General features: G+C 43.4%; 1 protein-coding gene across 1 annotated transcript in view; it reads right to left on the reverse strand.

Moving 5' to 3' along the window:
• Positions 1–17710, reverse strand: part of PCDH15 (protocadherin related 15) — a 1608479-nt gene that overhangs the window by 260003 nt on the left and 1330766 nt on the right. The window contains exons 26-27 of the mRNA XM_040438316.1: positions 12980–13195; positions 5568–5656 (exon numbers count right to left, since the gene is read on the reverse strand). Of these exons, the coding sequence (XP_040294250.1) occupies positions 5568–5656; positions 12980–13195 (305 nt within the window). The remainder of the gene's footprint in view (positions 1–5567; positions 5657–12979; positions 13196–17710) is intronic.

Genomic DNA, 17710 nt, shown 5'->3' on the forward strand with positions numbered 1-17710 from the left:
CAGACAAGATCCGTTGTGCATCTCATTTTTCCTTCCTTCTGACAGATCAGAAGAATGGTCAAATAAATGATGATGTCAGCCCTGGCTGAAAGCCCAAATAGTGGACCAGTCATGAAGTGGGGAGGGTGGGAACAGCATGGGAAGTCCACAGAGTGGACCTATTACATAGCGGTGAGGTGGAAGCAGCATGAGGAGACCACAGAGTGGCTCAATGACAGAGTCTGGAGGTGGCGGCCGCATCAGGAGGCTTGGCAAATTGATTGTCCAGGAATTTCCACTAGAAGATTGGGATAATATATTGGCAAATTTAACTTTAGTTTCTTATAATTTTAATCAAGTTTTGCTTCCATTTTATATAAAAAAGTTAATAAATGTAATAAAAAAAATTAAGTGCTGCCTAAGACAGTAGAGAAACGGCCAGTCTTCTGGTTATTCAATGACGTGGTTGTGATGGAGAAAGCATTCAAAAAAACAATATCTCTCCACCTGCAGACGAATCCTGTCAAGATTGATGCAAATGCGGTATCGGCTGCTCATCGAGCTAGATACTTTTGGGGGAACCTGCCTGACATGAACAGACCTCCTCTAGTAGCTACAGACAATGAGAAGACAAAGCTTTAAGATTGCTTGGAGCCCGGAAGAGTCACAATGTTTATCAAGATTCAAACCATAACTACCAGCTCTGGTCTCTTCATCAGGAAAAACATCACGAGTTCCCAGTCATCGTGGTTGGGAAGGAGGACATCCTGTGGTGCATGGAGATGAAGAGGGTCTTCGGACTTCCCCAGCACTATACAGACGTCTCAGAAATGAACCTCTGCTCCCGACAGAAGCTCCTGGGAAGGTTATGGAGCGTCCCGGCATCTATTTGCCCCGCTAAAGGATTATTTTGAAAGTGTGTAGAAGCCACACAGGGCCCCAACGCTGCAGATTTATCATGGAGATACCGGATTTTATAATACATTATTATATAAAGAAATTTTTTTTAAAATAAATGAAGCCCCTTTGTCACCCAGCTCCCAAGTGCGATCAGCTACATCATCATTATCGAGTACTGTCTGCACGTCACTGATGTCCTCCTCAACCGTCTCTGGGTCAGGAACCTGACCGCTCGCAACACCAGTTTCCACGCCACTCTCCTAATCACTACTTCACTGCCTACTGAAGGAAAGTACAGAGGCAGGTTGAGGACAGATGAGGGCACAGGGCCTACTCCCGGGCCATGCCAACTAAGGGTTGTGTCTGACGAACCCACCGACTGTTAGCTGAGGGTGTCTGATGTCACTTGGGATGAAGTTGAAGACCGAGTTAACTAATCAAGAACCGCTGGTCAAGACACGACCACTAGATGACCCCAGGAGCTCAGTCCTCTCGCTGCGACTCCTGCTGCAGCACCCCCTTACTTTGCTGCGACCTGTGCCTGCACCAGAAACATTCAGGCCTCTTCCAATCCTCTGTGCATGGCCTGGCACTTCTCTGTCTGACATACTTTTAGCTAAACAAAATAAATTAAAAGCAAATTAAAACTCCCCTAAAAGCGACAAATATATTTCTTTCTGTACGTTTACCACAAATAACTCTAACAGTGAAGTGTGTATATATTTTTATTTTTGTACTGAAATAGGCCACTAAATGCTTTAGCCACAAATAACTGCAACAGTAAAGTGTGTATATATTTCTCTTTTTGCACTGAAATAGGCCACTAAACTCTTTCAACACATATAACTGCAGAAGTGAAATGAGAATATATTTTTATTTTTGTACTGAAATATGCCACTAAAGTCTTTCACCACAAATAACTGCAACAGTGAAGTGCGCATATATTTTTTATTTTTGTACTGAAATAGGCCACTAAATGATTTCACCACATATAACTGCAGAAGTGAACCGAGAATATATTTTTCTTTTTGTACTGAAATAGGCCACTAAACGATTTTACCGCAAATAACTGCAACAGTGATCTGCGTATATCTATTTTTTTCTTTTTCTACTGAAATACACCACTAAATGCTTTCACATCATATAGCTGCAGAAGTGAACTGAGAATATATTTTTCTATTTGTAATGAAATACGCCACTAAAAGCTTTCACCACATATAGCTGCAGAAGTGAACTGAGAATATATTTTTCGATTTGTACTGAAATACGCCATTAAACGCTTCCACCACATATAACTACAGAAGTAAACTGTGTGTATATTTTTCTTTTTCCACAGATATAAGCCACTAAAGGCTTTTCAACATACTGTAGCACTTGCACCCCAAGAACAAATTGCTGGAATGCCAGAGCTGTATAATGGCTATTTGGATCCCCAATCTTTCACTGCATTTGTAGATCACTTTTCCGGCACTGTCCGTAGCACCTTCTGATGTCTCTCCCTGCACTAAGATGCTGTGAAATGATTCCTCCTTATCTTTTCCCAGCACTTATAAATCGTTTTTTCAGTTTGTTTTGGGTCACAATGAGGTTTTTCCTATTGCTGTCCCTATCGCTTTCTCACATCTGTCCCTGCATGTCTGAATCCAAGATGGCCACCGTATTTAAAGGGCTGTGACATCACAGCGCTGGCTGGCTGCTGATTGGCTGCATGCATGGCATTATGGGTCATCCCACCTTACCAGAGTTCCTTGCCCCATGTCCTCACATGTGTAGTCGCCATTTTAGGAAAAATTGCAATTTGTTACCACAAAGCGCAAGAAAATTTGCATTCGTTGCAAATCAAATTTTTACTGAAATTCGGATCAAATTCCACTTTGTCAACTTCGATTCTCTCATCTCTAATTATAAGTACTTTCACCCTGCATTGTGAAGTTGAAAGAGATGGTTGCAAATTCCCAGTGCTGAAACTTGGGGAAAATTAGGTAAGCATTGGTTGTTGTGGTTGTAGATATGATATCTTGCTGAAAATTTTAAAGGTTTTCATACCAATAGGCAGTAAGGTGAATGTGTGCAGTCACTGTCCACTAAAATGATTTGAGAGTCACAGAAAGTTTCCAGGGCTCATGCACAGCAATTAATTCCTTCATCAGAATAATGCCTTATTCACATGTCAGTATTTTGGTCAATGTTATCCATCAGTGATTGTGAGCCAAAACCAGGATTGGAACTACACAGAGATAAGGTATAAGTTAAAGATCTGCACCAGTTCTGTCTTTAGAGACGCACCTGGTTTGGCCTCAAAATCACTGATGGAGAACACTAACCAAAACACTGACGTGTAAATAAGTCATTAGTGGGGTAGAAAAAAACTCCAGCATATATTGTATATATAAAAAAAAATACTCAGACTTTATTGAGCTCATATATAAAATCAATCACAGACAAAAGAGACACTACTTAAAGAGGACCTTTCACCGATCCTGACATTGTGAACTAAGTATCATGACATATACAGTGGCGCCCAGGGATCTCACTGCACTTACTATTATCCCTGGGCGCCGCTCCGTTCTCCCGTTATGTCCTCCGGTATGTTCGGGGACTTGGTTATAGTAGGCGGAGTCTGCCCTTGTTCAGCTGGGCGTCTCCTTCTCCTAGGCTGTAGCGCTGGCCAATCGCAGCGCAGAGCTCACAGCCCTGGAGAAAAAAAACCTCCCAGGCTGTGAGCTCTGCACTGTGATTGGCCAGAGCTACAGCCTAGGAGAAGGAGACGCCCAGCAAAACAAGGGCAGACTCCGCTTACTATAACCAAGTCCCCTAAGTCTCCGCCTACTATAACCAAGTCCCCGAACATATCGGAGGGCATAACGGGAGAACGGAGCGGCACCCAGGGATAATAGTAAGTGCAGTGAGATCCCTGGGCGCTGCTGTATATGTCATGATACTTAAATAACAATATCAGGATCGGTGAAAGGTCCTCTTTAAGCTTTTCAAATATTGTTGAAGTATGTAAGCAGTGTTCTTCTGTTTGTTATAGTTTTTATGGATGCACTCAATAAAGCTGGATTTATTATTTCTTCACTAATTTGGTGCTGCAATGCTTGTCCGTGAATTGGCTGTATTAGCAGTAACAGGTTAGCTAGATTCTCTCTCTACGTGTCAGAATAAGTGGGGTCCTATGGTCTAGGCCCCAATGATTAGGCTTTGTCAGAGGTTCTAGTGACTTCCTGTTTAAATGATGTCCCTGGGTATGTTTTAGACCTATTATGGTTAGTTTTATATGTATAAATGGACATATAAGGGCATGAAGTGTATTTATGCTGCGGAATTGGAGAGACAAACATGTGTGCATATTGATATTATATTTTACTTATTACACCATATATATATAGGTGTGATTTAGCATGTGTGTTTTTGCTATTCAAAAGCACACCTGCTTGTCATTTGTCTTCAATTTGGGCAGCTATTGATATCTATGGCCTTTTGGTACTATCTATTAACATTAAGGTGGACTTATAGTGAGGGATAACTCCCTTATATGGATCGTATATTCTTTTCATTGAAGTGCAGTGTTAGGGCCATATTGCATGATTTTGATGGATAATTACTATGCTGTCTGGTAATGTGTCCCATGTATATTTTCTGTATTGTATTTCCACCGTGCTCTCTTTTCTTCTAATACCCGATCAATACTATGGATTTTTGATAAATAAAGATGTTTGTATAATTTTATGACATTAGTCCCATTGATCGTTTCTTTTTGAGCTTAGATTCTCTCTACGTGTCAGAATAAGTGGGGTCCTAGGGTCTAGGCCCCAATGATTAGGCTTTGTGAGAGGTCGTATTGACTACCTGTTTAAAATATATTTGCAGAAAAAACTGCAGATCTGGAGTTTATGTTGCAGTTTTTGGAAGCGAGAGGCAGCTGTAGCTATATATATATATATATATATATATATAGACGAGACTGTGTAGAATCAGGGCAGCACACCCGACGTTAAACAGATGGGTGCCAGCGGTGGAAGCACCTTACCAAGGTGTATGATATAGAAGAAGGAAAGACACCGCAGCACATCCGTAGGTGAAAAAATAGTGGATCTTTATTCACCCTTGCGACCTGGGTGAATAAAGATCCACTATTTTTTCACCTACGGATGTGCTGCGGTGTCTTTCCTTCTTCTATATATATATATATATATAGCTGTAGATATATATATATATATATATATATATATATATATATATACACTCACATGGCAGTATCGATTTTGAGGTTGGGTCAAAATGCAGATACCCACACTTTTCATGGATCTCACTGTCAAAATGTCTATTCTTGTCCAATAAAAATAATAATTGGACATATTCCAAAATTAGCGGCATGGCTGCACGGATACATTTTTTTTGGCCCCATAGATATGAACGGGTCAGTATGTAATCCGCAAAAAATGCGGATCAGATGTGGACAGAAAACACGGTAGTGTGAGTGATGCTAGGGACAGGACAGCAGTAGCCCAAACAAAATAAGTGTTTTTCAAATACATAGATATATTTCTTTTATCATACTATTGTAGGTGTTTTTTTCATGCTGAACTCCTAACGAATCTCTTTAAATTATTTTTCTCTCCACTGTCTGCACCATAAAGAAAAGCTGCAAAATGTTATGTAAATAGGAAGACAAATCCTTTTGTTACCTTATAAGATCCTCTATATTTTCTTCCATAACCGTAGGAGGAACATTAGAAACAATAACTTGCATATCCAACTGGTTGACCACAGAAATCTGAAAAGATATTGACAAGAAAATCAAGAGGAACTTCAAGCAGACTATTCCATTAGTACAAAATGTGCTGAATGATTATCGGTTTTCTGTAGGCAGTGTTGTAATCTAATAATTTCTTATTTCTGTTAAGAGCTGTGGGAACGAGGGAGCCTTGCTGGTTTCTTTTACCAAACACAACTGCTGGAAGTAAGAGCCACAGAATAAACACATGCTTTTAAGTGGTTTTTAATTGATGTGAATGTGTTTATTGTTACAAGTGTGACTGCAGATTTTATTTGTGTTTGAAGAATATTCCTATTTAATACTTCTTAAGAAAACAAGAAGTCATTGGGCATGTTTTTATCATAAACGGGTTGTACAGTGCTAAAATATCGATGACATCCTCAGGACAGGTCATCAATAGAGGTGAGTCAAGTGAGCTTCAGATCCTAGATCCGAAGTCGCTTTGCTCAAAATTTTCGATTAATGCTGTACAGAGATCCGTTTCCGTACAGCATTAAAATGTACGGCCTCCGATGAGGCAAAGTCAGTTATTCCCTTCGATATTTGATTTTTTTGAACTGGAAAGCTGTAACAAAATTGAACTTTTTTCTGATTTTTGTAGGTACAGTTTTGTATTTATTGAAGTATTTAAAGTAAACGTGTCACCAAAATTTGTGTCTGCTATTTAAAACCAGATAGCAACACATATACTTTTTACTAATGTGTTTTTATTTTCTGATTTAGAGATTTCTGTATTTTGTTTCCTGAACTTGATTATGGGGGTGGACATCTTGCCTGAACTGTTCTTCCAGGATTTAGAAAGTGTTAAGAAAATTACTTTACAGCAGCCACCATAATCCATCAACAGGATGTGACCTCATTTACTTCTATGGGAGAGTTTTCTAGGCATGCTTTGTGACCTGTGCATGTAATTGTACAAGTAAAGAATAGATAAACTTTGACAATTACCTATTGCGAATGGATAATCTTGTGTTATCTATACACAGAGGTTGTATTATATAGGGAGGATCAGAATTACAGATACACAGATAACTTCAGTAAAGTGATCTGTATAGAACAATTGTAGATAGTGGCTATTAGGCTTAGTGGCCAGTGTGGGAACCGCAGTATTTTTTTTTATTTTTTTTAATGTAATTTAAGCAATAGGTTATTTTCTGATGACACATTCCCTTTAATATAATACTTAATTGTAACTATAGGTAAAGATCCTACCTATTATTAGAGTGACATAAAATTGCTAATTTTATATCTAACTACTGAGTACAATAAAATTCAAGATATCTTACTCTAGTTACCAGAAACTGCCTATTTGGTATATACAGGGTGGGCCATTTATATGGATACACCGTAATAAAATGGAAATGGTTGGTGATATTAACTTCCTGTTTGTGGCACATTAGTATATGTGAGGGGGGAAACTTTTCAAGATGGGTTGTGACTATGGCGGCCATTTTTAAGCTTGACATTTTGAATCCAACTTTTGTTTTTTCAATAGGAAGAGGGTCATGTGACACATCAAACTTATTGGGAATTTCACAAGAAAAACAATGGTGTGCTTGGTTTTAACGTAACTTTATTCTTTCATGAGTTATTTACAAGTTTCTGACCACTTATAAAATGTGTTCAATGTGCTGCCCATTGTGTTGGATTGTCAATGCAACCCTCTTCTCCCACTCTTCACACACTGATAGCAACACAGCAGGAGAAATGCTAGCACAAGCTTCCAGTATCCGTAGTTTCAGGTGACCCCAAAGATAAAAGTCTAAGGGGGTCAGATCGGGAGACCTTGGGGGCCATTCAACTGGCCCACGACGACCAATCCACTTTCCAGGAAACTGTTCATCTAGGAATGCTCTGACCTGACACCCATAATGTGGTGGTGCACCATCTTGCTGGAAAAACTCAGGGAACGTGCCAGCTTCAGTGCATATGGAGGGAAACACATCATCATGTAGCAATTTCGCATATCCAGTGGCCTTGAAGTTTCCATTGATGAAGAATGGCCCCACTATCTTTGTATCCCATATACCACACTATACCATCAATTTTCTTGTTCCAACAGTTTTGGAGGGATCTATCCAATGTGGGTTAGTGTCAGACCAATAGCGGTGGTTTTGTTTGTTAACTTCACTATTCACATAAAAGTTTGCCTCATCACTGAACAAAATCTTCTGCGTAAACTGAGGGTCCTGTTCCAATTTTTGTTTTGCCCATTCTGCAAATGCCGATCTGGGTCATCCTTGTTGAGATGCTACAGTAGCTGGAGTTTGTAAGGGTGCCATTTGTGAGTAGCTAATATCCGCCGAAGGGATTTTCGACTAATGCCACTCTCCAGTGACAAGCGGCGAGTGCTACGCTGTGGGCTCTTGCTGAATAAAGCTAGGACAGCCACTGATGTTTCTTCATTAGAGACAGATTTCATGCGTCCACATTTTGGCAAATCCAACACTGAACCAGTTTCACAAAGCTCAGGCCTCATGCACACAACCGTTTTTTTTTAAGGTCCGCAAAAACGGGGTCCGTAGCTCCGTGATCCGAGACCGCTTTTTCGTCCGTGGGTCCTCCTTGATTTTTGGAGGATCCACGGACATGAAAAAAAAGGTCGTTTTGGTGTCCGCCTGGCCGTGCGGAGCAAAACGGATCCGTCCTGAATTACAATGCAAGTCAATGGGGACGGATCCGTTTGACGTTGACACAATATGGTGCAATTGCAAACGGATCTGTCCCCCATTGACTTTCAATGTAAAGTCAGGAGTCCCTATTATACCAACGGATCTGAGTTTTCTCCAATCCGATGGTATATTTTAACTTGAAGCGTCCCCATCACCATGGGAATGCCTTTATGTTAGAATATACCATCGGATTTGAGTTAGATCGTGAAAACTCATATCCGACAGTATATTCTAACACAGAGGCATTCCCATAGTGATGGGGACGCTTCAAGTTAGAATATACTTTGAACTGTGTACATGACTGCCCCCTGCTGCCTGGCAGCACCCGATCTCTTACAGGGGGCTATGATATGCACAATTAACCCCTCAGGTCCTGAGGGGTTAATTGTGTGTATCATAGCCCCCTGTAAGACATCATGTGCTGCCAGGCAGGAGGTGGCACCCCCCTCCCCAGTTTTAAATTAATTGGTGGCCAGTGGGCCCCCCTCCCTCCCCTGTATTACTGTAGATTCATTGTTGGCCAGTGGGCCCCTCTCCCTCCCCTGTAGTACTGTAGATTCATTGGTGGCCAGTGGGCCCCCCTCCCTCCCCTGTATTTGTCACGAGGGTGTCAAGAGCCACGCCTGACTCCGTTATACCCGGGGTCAGGAAGTCGCAGTGGGTGGCTGCGCGCTCTATGTAGATAGATTGTGCTGTTTCTTTATGGTAGCTTTTTGGGTTTGCCTTGCAACCCTTTTTGGCTCACTCAGGGATCCGTAGCTCCTTCTCCTCAGCTGTTTCTTGTCCAGCACTCCCAACCTCCTTATATTCCCCTCTCCCACCTTCTCTGGTTGCCAGATATAGAGCTTCCTGACTGGACTTCTATACTGACCCACTGGAGCTGTGTAACTGTGTTCCCTGGTTGTTGTTCCAGTACGTTACCCTCCAGATCCCTGTTGGGCTTTTGTGGTCTGCTGTTGTCGCTCACCTGGGATTATATGTTTGTCTGTATTGTCTGTCCTCTCCTTGGTGTTTTCCTCTTAGTGTCAGTGGTGCGGACTAGTGATCCCACCGCCCCGTTCACTACATAGGGCTCATCTTAGGGAAAGCCAGGGTTTAGGCACGTGATCGGCGTACGGGTGAGGAACCCGTCTAGGGACGTTAGGGCAGTCAGGTGCCAGCCGCAAGGTGAGTCAGGGGTCACCACCTTTCCCTCTCCCTTGGACAGGGCCTTCCTATTTCCCTCCCTTTGCGTGACGCCGGTCATTACAGTATTACTGTAGATTCATTGGTGGCCAGTGGGCCCCCCTCCCTCCCCTGTAGTACTGTAGAATTAGTGGTGGCCAGTGGGCTCCCCCTCCTTCCCCTGTAGTACTGTAGATTCATTGGTGGCCAGTGGGCCCCCCTCCCTCCCCTGTATTACTGTAGATTCATTGGTGGCCAGTGGGCCCCCCCTCCCTCCCCCTCCTAATTAAAATCTCCCCCCCTATCATTGGCGGCAGCGGAGAGTTCCGATCGGAGTCCCAGTTTAATTGCTGGGGCTCCGATCGGTAACCATGGCAACCAGGACACTACTGCAGTCCTGGTTGCCATGGTTCCTTAGCAATATTTAGAAGCATTATACTTACCTGCGAGCTGCGATGTCTGTGATCGGCCGGGCGCTCCTCCTACTGGTAAGTGAAAGGTCTGTGCGGCGCATTGCTTATAGCACAGACCTGTCACTTACCAGTAGGAGGAGCGCCCGGCCGGACACAGACATCACAGCCTCGCAGGTAAGTATAATGTTTCTAAAAATTGCTAAGTAACCATGGCAACCAGGACTGCAGTAGTGTCCTGGTTGCCATGGTTACCGATCGGAACCCCAGCAATTAAACTGGGACTCCGATCGGAACTCTCTGCTGCCACCAATGATAGGGGGGAGATTTTAATTAGGAGGGGGTCCACTGGCCACCAATGAATCTACAGTACTACAGGGGAGGGAGGGGGGGCCCACTGGCCACCAATGAATCTACAGTACTACAGGGGAGGGAGGGGGGGCCGCACTGGCCACCAATGAATTTAAAACTGGGGAGGGAGGGGGGGTGCCCCCTCCTGCCTGGCAGCAATTGATCTCTTACAGGGGGCTTTGATATGCACAATTAGCCCCTCAGGTGCAGCACCTGAGGGGTTAATTGTGCGGATCACAGCCCCCTGTAAAAGATCGGGTGCTGCCAGGCAGCAGGGGGCAGTGATGTACACAGTTCAAAGTATATTCTAACTAGAAGCGTCCCCATCACTATGGGAACGCCTCTGTGTTAGAATATACTGTCGGATCTGAGTGTTCACAAAGTGAAAACTCAGCTCTGAAAAATCTTTTATGCAGACGGATCTGCGGATCCGTCTGTGTGAAAGTAGCCTACGGCCACGGACGCGGATGCCAATCTTGTGTACATCCGTGTTTTTTCACGGACCCATTGACTTGAATGGGTCCGTGAGCCGTTGTCCGTCAAAAAAATAGGAAATTTTTTTGCCGGACAGGAAACACGGATCACGGATGCGGCTGCAAAACGGTGCATTTTCCGATTTTTCCACGGACCCATTGAAAGTCAATGGGTCCGCGAAAAAAATCGGAAAACGGAACAACGGCCGCGGATGCACACAACGGTCGTGTGCATGAGGCCTTAGCAAGCAGTTTGCTAACTGTAGCATGGGAGATGGGTGGTCTCGTAGGGTGTCTTGCATTGAAATCTGCTGCAATGACCCAGTTACTGCGTTCACCAGACATCAACACAATTTCTATCCGCTCCGTGTTAACCTCGGCGACATGTCAATGGCTGTAAACAAAGAGAAACTTGTAAATAACTCATGAAAGAATAAAGTTACGATAAAACCAAGCACACCATTATTTTTCTTGTGAAATTACCAATAAGTTTGATGTGTCACATGACCCTCTTCCTATTGAAAAAACAAAAGTTGGATTCAAAATGGCCGACTTCAAAATGGCCGCCATGGTCACCACCCATCTTGAAAAGTTTCCCCCCTCACATATACTAATGTGCCACAAACAGGAAGTTAATATCACCAACCATTCCCATTTTATTAAGGTGTATCCATATAAATGGCCCACCCTGTATATATATTATTATTATTATTATTATTATTTTTCCATGCAAAGTATTTAATTAATAGGACCCATGAAGAAGGCTCTTGGTATGTCATAGTTTACCTCAGCAACTGAACTTCTCAGAGTACAATCTGCATCTCTCTACATCTCAAGTCAATTTAGCAGGAGTACAAAATACTTTGAGTGGAGATCAACCAAATTCCTATGATTTTTTTTAATTGTGCTACAGACTTCTTTAACATATCCATAACTTTACAAATAGTGACAGTTAAACTCCTATATTATTAGTTGTATTCATGATGAAGTCATAAAAAGCTTCTAATATACAGCCCATAGCTTTGTGGATTTGTAAGTTCAGAAATTAAAATTATCTTTGAGTGAAATTAACTTTCAGTAAATTTCTTATAACAAAACGTTAGACCCATCATGGATTGATTTTGAGCACAACTTATTTGTTTTAAATTAAACCTATTTCCATGAAAGGGGCTGAGTAAGAACATTTAATATTTAGTTCAAGGTTTTAACTTTATATGTAATGACTTCAAACTCCCTCTAGGAAGCTGGACTTCAAGAACTCCTCAATTCCTTGGAACGGGATCAATGGCTCTGACAAGCAGCCCTCATCTAGGTAACATATGATGTGCTGTCATGGTACAAAACAAAATTGCTTTTCAATTTAAAAGCTCAGAAATTCTGAAGGCTCTGGACTTGAAAAGAAATAATAGCTTTCCCATCTTGAAAGTGTGTAAGATTTACAAATGACAACCTAATCCATGCACATTTCAGTGTCTGAAAGTTATTTGGGCATTAGACTTGAATTTTTATTTCAGCATAATGCTGGTGACTTTTTGTCAGTTCTATAGGTTCATGTAATGGGTACTGCAGGTCTTTTCTTTTCTTAAAAACAACTTTAGAAGTTCTGGATTCTGAAAACCATGTAAATTTCCTAAAATTATTAATTATGTGTACCTCCTGTAGAACATTGTATTAGTGTAACTGTGAGAGCCTAAAACCACAGGAAATAAATGTCAACACAATGACCATTTTAACCCACACTGTTCATGAGCTGTATATATATAACAGAGGTACTAGGAGCTGTCCCTTGCATTGATCTCATTCTACTTCTTCAAGTGTATCACAAATGAAGCAAACAATTTATTTAGTTGTTTCATAGTCAAAAATAGACAATATTTCTAGTTAGAGATCTTTCAAGGGAGTCTGTCAACTGGCAATGTGGTGGACAGGGCTGTTCTGTTCTGTCGATCTGTCTTCTCCAGCATCATCTTTACAGGCTCTGAAATTTCAGGGACTGTTGATTAAACAAGAAGGGAGGCACTGAGCCCCATTACTGGTGGACTGATTGGTGTACCAAACGGAATCACTGTGCCATGGCACACTGAAAATCTTATTTGCAAAAAAAAAAAAAAGTAGCTTTTCTCAGGATTAGAGGACTGGAATTTCACAAGAAAGGTTTGCTTTTAGGGTACCTACCCTACATGATGTAATGCTTACTTTAAATCTTATTTTGGAGGTAACAGAATTGCCTTGAAATATACTTGTACTTACAATTACATCTGCCTTGCTGCTCAACCCCTTTCCATAATCATCTGTTGCAACAACTTCAAATTTAAAATAAGATCTTCTCATGTTCTTGAAAAGCATTGCAGTTTTGATGACTCCAGAATAGAATTCGATAACAAAACCTTCTTTCCCATCTTTGATTGGGGGCACAATTAGTTTATAACTATTGCTGCTGTAGTTTCCAGTGTCTCTATCTGTAGTCTGAAATGAAATTTGAACAAATAAAGTTTAATATCCAATATAAGTAATGTAGGTAAAAATCCACTGATGTAACTACAGATCTCTATTGAAATGGTCTATTCACATTGTATTATGAGGTTTTGTGTAGCCATTAAATGTACTTTGTTTTCCAGTTGCTAAAAATTTTTAAGAAAAATCAAGTAGAGACATTTTTGACCACTGAAGAATCACAAGAATGTTTCCATTCACTAACTGCATGTAAAGACTGAGGGACTGAAACCAGAAGTATATTAGAACATTTTTAATGTTTTACTACAGAATGATAAAAAATAAATATTCAGTTTTCAGCACTGTTTACTGTTTTAAGCTAAAGAGGTTAAAAGTTCTGTGGTGATCCACTTTTAATGTATGTTTATTCAGGTCAAAGCTACATTTGTCTGCTACAGAGCGGTCCCGAATAGTTCGCCGGCGAATAAATCCCGGAGAACATAGCTTGTTCGCGTTCACCACGGCGGGCGAACATATGCGATGTTCGGTCCGCCCCTATTCGTCATCATTGAGTAAACTTTGACCCTGTACCTCACAGTCAGCAGACACATTCCAGCCAATCAGCAGCAGACCCTGTTGTCTGCAAGTGTGTGTCAGGCCTACAGCGTCTACTCTGCCAACTTCTGCCAGTGCACAGTGCCACTCATATCTGGTGTCACAGTAGCTTGCACGCATAGTACAACTTAACTAATCGAAAAAAAAATTACAGGCAGAGGCAGGCCACCCCGCAGGGGCCGTCGTGGTCGTGGTGCTGTGATTCCCTTTGGCCCTAGAATAATGCCCAGTGTTCAGAGGCCACGTACCCTGAACTCAGAAAGTTCTGAGGACATAGTTGACTGGCTAACACAGGTCACCCAATCTTCTACAGCTTCCGCTCTGAACCTTGACGCACCATCCTCCTCCAGCTTAACTTCGGGCACCTCCCAAGTTACCACTCGCCCACCAACACTAGCGCCACAGCCGCTTCACTTGATATGTCAGAGGAGTTATTTACACATCAGTTGGAAGAAATGAGTGATGCGCAACCATTATTGCCAGAGGATGTAGATAACAGGGATATGTCTCAGTCAGGCAGCACTACACACATGGACGTACGGTGTGATGATGATGATGTTGTACCCGCTGCTGCTTCCTTTGCTGAGTTGTCAGATACAAGTGAAGCGGTTGATGATGACGATGTGTCCGTGGATGTCACGTGGGTGCCCGCTAGAAGAGAAGAACAACAGGGGGAATGTTCAGATGGGGAGACAGAGAGGAGGAGACGAGTTGGAAGCAGGGGGAGGTCGTCGCAATGAGCTAGTGGCACAGTCAGACAGCATGCATCGGCACCCGGGGTCAGCCAGACAGCACGCCAATCAACGCATGCTGTTGCCACCACCAGAATGCTGTCATTGCAGAGCTCAGCAGTGTGGCATTTTTTTTGTGTGTCTGCCTATGACAACAGCGATGCCATTTGCAACCTGTGCCAAAAGAAACTGAGTCGTGGGAAGTCCAACACCCACCTAGGTACAACTGCTTTGCGAAGGCACATGATCGCACATCACAAACGCCTATGGGATCAACACATGAGTACAAGCAGCACACAAACTCAAAGCCGCCATCCTCCTCCTGGTCCAGCATCTTCAGCCACGTCAACCACTGCTGTCCTCCTTGCCCCCTCTCAACCATCTGCCACTCCGTCTCTCACCTTGAGCAGTTCCTGCTCATCTGCCCACAGTCAGGTGTCTGTCAAGGACATGTTTGAGCGTAAGAAGCCAATGTCACAAAGTCACCCCCTTGCCCGGCGTCTGACAGCTGGCTTGTCTGAACTCTTAGCCCGCCAGCTTTTACCATACAAGCTGGTGGAGTCTGAGCCGTTCCCAAAATTTGTAGCTATTGGGACCCCGCAGTGAAAGGTACCCGGCCGAAATCTCTTTGCACAAATGGCAATCCCCAACCTGTACTCGATTGTGCAAAAGGAAGTAATGGCCTGTCTGGCACACAGTGTTGGGGCAAGGGTCCATCTGACCACTGATACCTGGTCTGCAAAGCACGGTCAGGGCAGGTATATCACCTACACTGCGCATTAGGTAAACCTGCTGACTGCTGCCAAGCATGTAATGTGTGGCTCTGCAGATGAGTTGGTGACACCACCACGACTTGCAGGCAGGCCTGCTGCCACCTCCTCTACTCCTCCTACTCCATCCTCTTCCATAACCTCCTCAGCTAAGTCCTCTTCTGCTGCTGCGTCTTACTCCACATCAACGGCACCCCACCAGCTCCCCAGGGGCTATTCCACATCCTGGATACGGCAGTGTCACGCCGTCTTGGGGTTGACTTGCCTGAAAGCAGAGAGTCACACCGGACAAGCACTCCTGTCCGCCCTGAACGCACAGGTGGATCAGTGGCTGACTCCGCACCAACTGGAGATCGGCAAAATGGTGTGTGACAACGGAAGCAATTTGTTGGCGGCATTGAATTTGGGCAAGTTGACACATGTGCTGTGCATGGCACATGTGTGTAATCTGATCGTACAACGCTTTGTGCATAAGTACCCTGGCTTACAGGACGTCCTGAAGCAGGCCAGGAAGGTGTGTGGCCATTTCAGGCGTTCCTACATGGCCATGGCGCACTTTTCAGATATCCAGCGGCGAAACAACATGCCAGTGAGGCGCTTGAGTTGCGACAGCCCGACATGTTGGAATTCAACATTCCTAATGTTCGACCGCCTGCTCCAACAAGAAAAAGCCGTCAACGAGTATTTGTATGACCAGGGTGCTAGGACAGCCTCTGCGGAGCTGGGAATTTTTTTGCCACGTTACTGGACGCTCATGCGCAATGCCTGTAGGCTCATGCGTCCTTTTGAGGAGGTGACAAACCTAGTCAGTCGCACCGAAGGCACCATCAGCGACCTTATCCCATTTGTTTTCTTCCTGGAGCGTGCCCTGCGAAGAGTGCTGGATCAGGCCGTAGATGAGCGTGAAGAGGAAGAAGAAGAGTTGTGGTCACCATCACCACCAGAAACAGCCTTATCAGCATCGCTTGCTGGACCTGCGGCAACGTTGGAAGAGGATTGTGAGGAAGAGGAGTCAGAGGAGGAATGTTGCTTTGAGGAGGAGGAGGAAGACCAACCACAACAGGCATCCCAGGGTGCTCGTTGTCACCTATCTTGTACCCGTGGTGTTGTATGTGGCTGGGGGGAAGAACATACCTTCAGTGAGATCACTGAGGACGAGGAACGGGACATGAGTAGCTCGGCATCCAACCAAGTGCAAATGGAGTCTTTCATGCTGTCGTGCCTGTTGAGGGACCCTCGTTTAAAAAGGCTGAAGGAGAACGACTTTGTCACGAGTTGGAGGTCCCAGGAGAGACCACCGCGTCGTCAAGCAATAAACGGAAATCAGGTACAGACACATAAGAGTTTATTGCACAAACAGAAACATGGAAAGCAGCACAGATAAAACATGAGCTCTATGTACCGTCAGCACAGTGGGAGAAAACCCCCACTGCGCCACTGTCTAGTAATACTCCAGAGGGGTGTAACTAAGCAACTCCTGGTTTTCACTAGAGCCCTAGATGGTAGGGTTAGACTTAGCCGCAGGAAGTTGCCAGGGTCCACTCTGGAGCGTGACCTAGACAGTGACAGCAGGAGCGAATGGACAACAGGTACCAGAAGGTACCGACGGCACATAGGCAAACATAACAGACAGGTAAATACAAAACAGGGCAAATAATAACACAAGAAGTTCATGCAAGGAGTTCATGCAAGGGAGCAGGAGTGGCAATGAGCAGAGAAGGACTTGCTCCACCAGTAGTAAACTGCATGGCCTTGTCATGCTACTCTGCTGCAAAGGCTTGCTGAACACAGACATCAGAATAAACACAAAGTAACTAAAACATAACTGGCAGAACAGAAAGACAGGAAAAAGGACGCAAATGAACAAGTAGGGAAACTCACAGAGCACAGACAGACAGACACAGATCCCATGGGTCAGCAGCATGGGAGAGAGTACAAACCAGGAACAGGACAGACAACACACACCAGGAGAGCTGACACAGAACTGAGGAAACCTCAGGCTTATACAGTGGGGGAAATAATTATTTGACCCCTCACTGATTTTGTAAGTTTGTCCAATGACAAAGAAATGAAAAGTCTCAGAACAGTATCATTTCAATGGTAGGTTTATTGTAACAGTGGCAGATAGCACATCAAAAGGAAAATCGAAAAAATAACTTTAAATAAAAGATAGCAACTGATTTGCATTTCATTGAGTGAAATAAGTATTTGAACCCTCTAACAAAAAAAGACTTAATACTTGGTGGAAAAACCCTTGTTTGCAAGCACAGAGGTCAAACGTTTCTTGTAATTGATGACCAAGTTTGCGCACATTTTAGGAGGAATGTTGGTCCACTCCTCTTTGCAGATCATCTCTAAATCCCTAAGGTTTCGAGGCTGTCTCTGTGCAACTCTGAGCTTGAGCTCCCTCCATAGGTTTTCGATTGGATTAA

This window comes from Bufo bufo, chromosome 6 (assembly GCF_905171765.1).
Source record: "Bufo bufo chromosome 6, aBufBuf1.1, whole genome shotgun sequence".
Taxonomy (NCBI): domain Eukaryota; kingdom Metazoa; phylum Chordata; class Amphibia; order Anura; family Bufonidae; genus Bufo; species Bufo bufo.